The sequence below is a fragment of the Zonotrichia albicollis genome, chromosome 4 (assembly GCF_047830755.1).
Source record: "Zonotrichia albicollis isolate bZonAlb1 chromosome 4, bZonAlb1.hap1, whole genome shotgun sequence".
NCBI lineage: Eukaryota > Metazoa > Chordata > Aves > Passeriformes > Passerellidae > Zonotrichia > Zonotrichia albicollis.
Window position 1 is genome coordinate 16,832,797 of NC_133822.1, and position 9,274 is coordinate 16,842,070.

At 46.1% G+C, this 9,274-nt stretch overlaps 1 protein-coding gene across 5 annotated transcripts in view; it reads right to left on the reverse strand.

Moving 5' to 3' along the window:
* The window catches only part of IQSEC3 (IQ motif and Sec7 domain ArfGEF 3), a 92,593-nt gene extending 87,050 nt beyond the window's left edge, over window positions 1-5,543 (reverse strand). For 2 of the 5 annotated variants that reach the window (XM_005482689.3, XM_074538943.1), the window contains exon 1: window positions 4,891-5,543. In XM_005482689.3, coding sequence (XP_005482746.2) covers window positions 4,891-5,390 — 500 coding nt within the window. In that variant the 5' untranslated portion in view covers window positions 5,391-5,543. The remainder of the gene's footprint in view (window positions 1-4,890) is intronic. The other 3 variants (XM_074538945.1, XM_074538944.1, XM_074538946.1) reach the window with 2 other exon arrangements.
* Between the last annotated feature and the right edge of the window lie 3,731 nt (window positions 5,544-9,274).

Consider the following 9,274-nt stretch of genomic DNA (forward strand, 5'->3'; position numbering starts at 1 on the left):
AAATCCTTTTCCATCTCTCACTTCATCTATTACTTCTTAAATATTCTCATGAATCACTAACTCCATACTCCTCTGCCCAGGATTTTACAGGCCCTGCTGTAGGTAAAATGCAAGTTATAAAGTATATGTTCTAAAGTATGTCTTAGCTTATTGAGATGGAAGTTATAAAGTGTGTCTTAGCTGATTGTGAGTATATGTTATATGTTATAAAGTATGTCTTAGCTGACTGCAATGGAAGCAGCATGGATATATCTTTAAATTAGATGTAGTCAAGGAGAGTCTGCTTTCTGTTTTCCTCTCAGTGTGCTCTTTATGCCAAAATCATCTAAGCAGGACTTGAGCATCTGTGAAGCTGTGCCAATGCAGACCTCTGTCATTTGAAACCTGCTTACAGCACTCCACTCCAAATAACTTCTGATGCTGAGACAGAACATTGCTAGCAGGGATTTGCAGAAGCCAGGGCAGCACCAATGCAACTATTTCTGGTGTGTGAAAGCTCAGGGGAGTTAAACCCTGAAATATGCTGGAGGAAATCTGAGGCACTGAAAGAAGAGGGCAAAAGTAGCATTCCTTTTGTGCCCAAAGTGAAAAAATAATGGATATCTGGGGTACATGAGCCATTTGGAATTGTTCTGATCTTCTTTTTTAATTGCTGCAGGTTTTTTTGTGCTGGTGCAATGCGCAAATACAGCAAAATATGTTAATGGTAAACCATAATATTTACAGTTGTTGTTAGCTCCCATTGAAATCAGTAGGATTTTTTTCTAATGTCTTTACCCTGGAGATAATCCATAGAATATAACATCAATGCATAGTTAAAAAGAAAAATTATGGAAAACAGCACCTCTGCATATGCAATATCTTTATTTTAAAGTTACATAATTGAGCTTTTGAAATTAACAAAAAACCCCAGCAGTCTCAGAACACAAGAGGAATAAGTGACTTCAACACCATCTTTTAAAACTTGCCTCTTTACAGCGATAAAAAATTCTATCCTAATTCAGTACAAAATAAAATAATACAGATTTCAGTCCAGGGCAAATCCAAAATGAGCTTTAAGACCTCTGGGAAAACGTGACTTTAGAAAAATTCTTCTAAGAGTTCATGGAGTTTGTTTTACATGAGGAGTTATCTTGTAGACCAAACACAGGCTAATAATTTAGAGACAATACTCAGATCCATTATGTCATGCTAGACAAAGACTGTTTCTATGTCTTCTTTTCACTGCTGATGACATGGTTAAAAGAAGACTTTAATGCCACTTTAACACAGAATGTTTGTGAATTGCAGCCATGTCTTTTGATGGAAGGAACTACAAAGGATTATTAGCTATTATCTAATTGTATTTATCAGAGTGAGTTTTCCTGCTAATTCCTGGGCTCAGAACAGGAGTCCTTCATAGACAGCTCCTACTGAGAGTTTCTCTGATAAAAACCAGCAGGATTTGGGTCATTTAGACTTAATCTGCTAAATTCAACCCTGTGGCATTTCCCTGATATTCAGTGAGGGGTACTGGGGATTGGCAAGGGAGGTTGTGTTCTGATAAAAAGGGATGGAAAATTTATATTCACAGAATTTGCCGACACTTTGGGAAGGTCCCTTTAGACAAGAGGCTGCCTGGCAAGGGTGATCTGAGCTATGCTAATTTGGCAACCTGTATTTTTTTGAAGTAAAACATTCCATGACGAATGACCTTATTTTTTTGTTTTTAAAACTGTGAGGTGCTTATGCAATAGCCTCCTAAGGTAGAAAGAGACAGATGCCGTGGAATAATAATCAGCCTAATTCTTGCTGAAAATCTCTGCAAAAATCTTTCTTCTTTTCCTCTTCTTTCACAGGAAAGCTGAGTACCACCTTTCCCACACAAAGACATGCAGCAACAATTAGGGGTCTCTGCATAGGTCAGGAATGCTTCCATTTACAGAGATAATCTTGGTTTTGTTCCCTTTTAAAATGTAGGTTTTGGTTGGGTTTGGTTTTTTTAAGCTTTAAAGAAAAAAAAGTTGTCAGTTTTTACAAAAACTTTACAGCAAAAATAAGCCTGAAGTTTTCTTTAAAATAAGAGAGATGATTCTTTTGCAGAAGACATCCCTTGCAGAAGGCTGTTCCAGCTGACATGAATAGCCACACGTGTCAAAAGCTCAGGTCTTCTATCCAGAGCCTGAGGTAAGCTGGGCTGCAAAAACCCTCAAACCTGACACAAAATGAGCAAAATCCGTGGGCTGTGTCTGAGGAGAGAAGGACCAGCACAAGCCCACCCTTAAACACATTGCCAGAACCTCCTGTTTTGTGAAGGCAGAGGAAATTCCATTACTGGGCAGAGGCAGCAGGGCACTGCCTGGGTGCTGCTTTAACACATGCTTTCAGCCCCTGTATCCCAACATGCTAAAATATCCTTTTTGTTCTGTTTAGAGTGGCCATTTTCTGTCGTGAGCAGTCAGTCCTCTACTCATGGCTAAGAGAAAAAAAAATAGATAACATTGAATTTCAGAGTTTATAACAGGGAAAACATGTTTGGACATGGGGGGAGGAAGGAAGAGAGAGCAGATACCTGGTCTGTGCAGGTATTAACATGTATGTCCCCTGCTGTCACACAAAAGCAAAAATAGAACTCACAGGTTTGGAGCTGAATGATAAGGTATATTGGGCATCCTGTCAATTGGTGGTGAAAGATTCATCACCCTCCATCCAAGCTGCCTTTAAGTTAGATTTGCAGTCTCTCTGATTTCCCTCTAACAGTCAGAGACGAGAGAGTACAAAACTCAGTGTACACAATCAGTGGGGGGAAAAGAAGAACCTGCAGACATGAGAAATGTGGACTGTTTGGCATCTCTCATATTTCCTTTTCCATACAAAGATTTTGGTTTGCCTAAGCTATAGAAGGAAACAGAAGCAGTCTATTTTAATCTTCCTGAGCAAAGAACGCTGCAGGGATTGCTCTGTTATCCCCAGCAGCAGCAGCCCTGACTTTCCACAAAAAAGGCTCCATCCAACCTTCTAACTACCTCTCTGAAACAGAAAGATCATCATATGATATACCAGCAATCAGCTGGGTTCTTAATGCCCTTCTCTTTGTGCATGAAAAACCCCTGCAATTCTTCCCCCAGTCAAACCCCACTGCAAAAAGAGCTCAGATAAGGAGGAAGTCTTTAGTCCTATGCAGAGAAATTGATTCCTCAGTCTGTGAAATGACGTATGTTAGAAACTCTGTGCAGAAGCAAGGAAAGCCCTTGCCGAGATGATGCTTCTTACAGAGCCTTCACTGCAGGGAGTCACTCCTTAAAAACAATGAGGTTGATTATGCATTTTTATTTGGGTTTCTTAGTGGTTTGACTTGAGGGATTCAAACGATGCTGTTCTGGATTTACACCAATTGGCATGAGTTCAGGATCTGGCCCCACTTCTTTTTTTAAACTCCAGCTATTTCATGATGAATAAGAGCCAGATCCTGCAAAGGCTTACTACCTGCATTAATACTCTGAGGAGCCCACTCACTTCCTCTAAGTTGTGATTGAAAAATTGAGTCTTACGGTGCAGTGTTTTAGAAGCAAGCAGATGCTTTTTGGGATTCAAGCATGCCTTGACCATACCTATTCCTTTAACAGCCTTTCTTTCAATAGCAATACCTTCAGTGATTTTCACAGAATCACATGATAGATGCTGAGCTGTTATGAAGTGGTGTAACTCCACTTACACCAGTGGAAAATCCAACTAGATGTTGTAGTTCTGCTTGTGTATTCAAAACAAACACAAGAGAGAAGGGTCCCTTTATTTAAATTGTCAAAAGGCTTGTGTACTTCATTTGTGTGCTTCATATGCACTTGTGTGTTGTGCACTTCAATTGTTTTGACATCATTATGACAAAGACTATTCTAGGAAAGACATTTGATCTAGTTTTACTACTTATGTTAGTTTCTTTCTTATCTAAAAGAAGCCACAGCAGAAACTATGTTCCTTCTCCTTCTAACTTTACTAACTCTGGCTTTCAACCAGAAAATATCCCCCTGCTTTCCAAGTGCCTAAACAAAGGAAATTACAATACTGACTGCAGCTGTAATTACCAGCTGGTGAACTGATGGCATATCCTGAATACATAATCCAAGAGAGTGTTGCTCTTCAATAGTAGCCCTTTCCACCTATAGTGCTGGAATGCTCATCCTTGTTTACTATACATTCATGCACACCCAATACATTTCAGTACCCAGTACTAGTAGTCAAGCTTTCTTCACTGAAGACGAGACACCAGCAAAAAATACTTTGTCCTTTTGGAGTGCTGGATCAGTGTCAGATGCCACGCACCAAAAAAACCCCAAACCAAACAAACCACCAAAAAAAAAAAAAAAGACAACCCACACGAGAGGGCGATAAGCACCCTAAATGTCAAACCTAAGCACTGCATCTGTATCCATCACGTGCACTGAAATGCACCCCTTACATCAGCGAGGGCAGGAAAACCCCAGCTCACTCCAGGGAGGATGGGGGTTTTACACAGATATCAGCAACTTAAGGCAAGCAGAAGCGCCCACAGCGCTGCTGTGCTTTGCGAGGCTGAGCCTCACTTACGGTCGATCACGGAGTTATTTATTTCTGCCAGACAATGAGGGCACGCTGCCGTGTGTGAGCACCGCGGGTGCGCTGCCCAAGGGGTACAGACACTTCTCCACGGGGATGAGCGCAGCGGAGCGGGAGGCTGATGCCTCTTGGAAGCAGCATCCTCGCTCCTCTTTGCACCGCTCTCCCCGAGAACGCATCGAGGGAGGGATTCCCCACCCACCCACACACTGCCTGTCCCTCCCTGCGAGGCTGCAGGGGGTATAACCCAGTTCCCGGCTGGATGCGGGCCCGGGGGAGCCGCCACCGCTGCCCGCCCCCTCTCCCCGGTGCACTTACTCCGCTCTCCGGCTCAGGACGCCTTTGCCGATGGCCTGGGGGGTCTTGTGCTGGAGCAGCGCGGCACAGCAGCCCTTGTCCCTGCCGTCCTTCTCGCCGGGGTGCTGGTGGGGCTGCGCCGCGGGGTGCTGGTGGCCGGCAGCCCTGCCGCCGCCGCCTGGCCCCGCCGGTGCCGCTTTGCCCGCGGGCTGAGCCGGGAGCTGTTGGTGGTGCTGAAGCGGCTCGGGCTGGCCCGCGGGCGGCGGCGGGGGCTGCTCGGCCGGGGGAGCCGCGGGCGGCTCGGCGGGGGCCGCGGGCGGCTCGGCGGGGGCCGCCGGCTGCTGCTGCTGCTGCTGCCCGCGGAGGCTGCGGTTCTCGGTGCTCAGCTCGTCCAGCCGCCGCTCCAGCTCGTCGATACGCTGCCGCTGGGTATGGATGAGGCTCTGCTGGTTCTGCACGATGGCGGTGAGCTCCTTCAGGTAGAGCACGGCGCGCACCGGGTTCTCCAGCAGGCTCTCCATGCCCCGGCCGCCGGCGCGGGCCCCGCCGCCCGCACGCCCGCCCGCCCGCCCGCCGGCGCTCCGGCGGCGGCAGCGGCGGCGCGGGATGCGGGCACGAGCACGGGCACGGGCACGCGCACCCGCGCCGCCGCGCGCTCCTGCGGCCGGGCGGGAACGGGAGCGGGAGCGGGCGGGAGGGGCCCCCGCGCGAGCCCGCCCCCGGCCGCGCCGCGCACGCGCGGGTGCCGGGAACCGGGAATTGGGAACCGGGTCCTGTCCGACCCTCGGTCGTGTCCGTCCCTCGGTCCCGTTCCGTCCCTCGGCAGCCCCGCCCGCCGCCGTCCCCCGCCCACCCGGCCGCGCCCCGGTGCCGGTGCCGAGCGGAGCGGCCGGTGCGGGGCGAGCGCCCTGCGGAGCCCTTCGCAACCCCTCCAGTACCCGGTCTCCGTCTCTCTGAGTGGCGTTCCTGAGTCTTGTTCTGCTTTCCTTATCCAGGATGCCTTTGCGATTTCTTTAGTTTTTGGGGGTTTTTTGGGGTATTTTTGGTTTTTTTCCAAAGTGATTTAAGTCATTGTGTCTAGTTTAGGCTGCCGTGTTGATAACGTCCCTTGTTTTAGCTCACCTGATTAGAAACAGAATGATTAGGGTTGGAAATGGTCTCCAAGATCATGAATCCAACCTTTGACTGAAAAGCACCATGCCTCCTAAAGCATTGCACTAAAAGCCGTGTCTGCTTCTACTTGGGACTTCCACACTTCCCTGGGCAGCCTGTGCTTTAAGCCAATGCTTAACTACTCTTGCAATGAAGAAATTTTTTGTAATACCCAACCTAAAGCTCCTCTGGAGCAACTTGAGGTCATTTTCCCTTGCGGTGTCGCTGGTTTCCTGGGAGAAGGTCCTGATCCCCACCCCACTACAGCCTCCTTTCAGGGAGTTGTAGGGACTGACAAGGTCTCCCCTGAGCCTCCTCCTCTCCAGGCTGAACTCCCCCAGCTCCCTCAGCCATTCCTCACACAACTTTAGCTCCAGACCCTTCTCCAGCTTCACTGCCCTTCTCTGGACTTGCTCCAGCGCCTCAATGTCCTTCGTGTAACCTGAATACAGGGTTAAATGTCTCAGAAGCAGTTTCTGAGGAAAATGGATGTTAAAGGAACTTGCTTGGAAGTTTTGGTGTCCTTTAAGTACTTTGGAAGAAGCTAGGGCTTATTGTGGAGTTTTGCTAGGGGTGAAGGTGCTGTAGATGTGAGAGCAGACAGGCAGGGCCTTTGCTGTCAGACTCCATGCAGGTTTTCTTCGTTTCTCAAGAAATACCTTCTGTAGCCCTTCTTTATCCACAGCCATAAGTATTTGCAAACTTACAGCCTTGAGTCTGAGAGACTATCCATGTGCTTTCCATTACATTCATCGGTAAATAACCTGATTAAAGGTAATAAAATCACTGTCAGTAACCTCTGTGTAGGTCCATAAGGTTATTCCTGTAATGGGTAAAATCCTATCCAGTCATTGTGAGTGCAGAAGGTCCAGGAGGCATCACGAGCAGTCAGGTTTTGGACAAGCATGCCAGTAGGTTTGACTCATAGTACAAGCACTCTACAAGGAGTGTAGAGCTACTCTCATTTTGCCTTTTCAGATCAGCCAGACCTGCTCTGTAGCAAGGATTTCATGAAGTGAGGAAAGAAGAAATGTGAAAGAGAATCTCTGTTTCAGATGAGCTGGAAGGTGTATTTCCAGTCCCTTCTGTTCACAGACAGCCTTAGGAATGGAAACGGGTGCAAACAGAATCACCAGGATTAGAAACTGTTCACAGACTTCTCCTGAACCAGACCTGCTATTCACAGCTCTTTTGCAGGCACTTAGAGGTGGCTTTGCAGTATCATTCAACATTGCCACATTTCCCCTGTGTGTTGGGGAAAGACCCCAGAGTGAACTCTAAGGATGTGAGCATTCAAATCTGACACATTTATAATTTTATTGGAAAACTGAATGGGAAAAGTTCCTCCATCTTATTGCCTAGTGTGTGTCAATAACGTTTTATGACAGGAGATTGACTTAGCAGAAACTGGCATTATTCAACAAGGGGAGGGATGGTTGCAGGGGAATATGGAAAAAGGCACACACAGGAAGACAGGAGGTGAAAACACCTAAGCTATATTTGGGGCAGAGTGGTAGTGATGGTTTGAGAAATTGTGCTGGCATGCTGTCTGCTTCCAAAGGCAGGACTGAACAGCAGAATTTGAGTCTTGCCTTACAGGAACAGAGTCCAGGGACAGCAGTGAAATAACACTGGGAATAACATGCTTTAGGCATTAGCAGATTCTGGGATACAAACAGGGGTGGCTATGTGCACACTCATAATTGTGTGTGCACACACACACACAGAGAGCATTGTTAGGAGAGACTTCAGGCACAGATTGCTTACTTGGTAGAACAGAGGAGGCTCTTTTAAAGCTTAAGGCAAGCCCTGTGCAGAGTTCTGGTTTTGCAGTGGACATCATGTTCCTTTGCAGGTCAGCTGGATAAAAGAGATGAAGAAATAAGGGTCATAGACATCACACTGGTCAATCCTGGTAAAGTCAGCCGGGTCATGGCATGTATTCTTAAGGAAATACTAAAGAAAAAGAAAAAATAATCCTGATTTGGATGATTTGGGCTGGGGCCAAACAGCCTGGAAGTCTTGTGTTGTGGTGCTTCAATGCTTATCAGATGTGACTTTCACTGCACAGAGTGAACCTGATGTATTCACTCCCTGCTTCTGCACCTTTAATTTGCTTGAGCAGCCTTATTAGCCTAATTTGTACTGATAAATCTTTGTCATAAATTAAACAGAGACCTACAGCCATGTATTTGTAAGCTAAAACCAAGCAGATTAATAGGAAAGTAAGAAACAAACCTATTTTCTGTGCAGATGTTGTAACTGGTGGACAAAAAGGCTACAACCAGCCTTGACCTTCCAGGTTTTTAAAGAGAGCACGTGCCAAAGGAAATGCAACAGAATGCTTTTGTGCCTAACATGAGGGACTCTGCAAGGATTTCCTTACAAAACTTCAAGAGTTAATAGAGTTGCATAATCCTCTGTAATAAGAAAATTCAGTAAAGATGGAGTGTTCATGCAGGAGGAATCTGCAAGCACATCACCACAAAGTGAATGTCTCCTTTCTGTCTGTGAGGAAGATCCTGCATGGCTGGAAAACGCCTCCCCTTTTATCCAGCCATCACTGAGGCTGTGTGATTGTGCTGCCACAGTACCTGCACACAGCATTTGCACAGCTCTGCAGGCTGGTGAAGCACTGAATGGTAGGAGTGTAGCCATCAGGAAAAGGGAAATGCAGACACACAGTGGGTAAATGATTTGTCCAAGGCCATGCAGGAAGCTGGGGAGAGAGGATGCAGCAGGAAGGATGAGGGGGGAGAGACCTGTGATAACAACCACACATACACACAACACAACAGATCTCTGATTTCAAACATCTTTGGCATTTAGCACAAACTTCAGGTCATTAAATGCTGCTGCTTCTCTCTCTAGGAGAGATAGTATCTGGAAGTAAGCAATGGTGAAGATAAGGAAAGCTTGAATTCTGTTAAAATTATTTTTGCCACAGATAATTTGTTGGTATTGTATTTTTCAAAGTACTGATTATTTTCAGTCGATTCCAGGAAAAATAATAATGAATAATAATGGATTAATTATGTTCTTATGGAATAAAGTGGCTTCCTTATCCACTTAGCAAGGTGCTTGGGCATTGCACAGACAATTACAAATAAAGTGCAGCAGTAGTAATTAAAATAAGCATGCATTATAAATCCACAACAAAATGCAAATGAGTCAAGCCCCAGGATTTAATGGAAAGGTCTAATACGACATGATTTAATTTTATATTTCTTTAGCTATTTAACTCAGAGTAAAA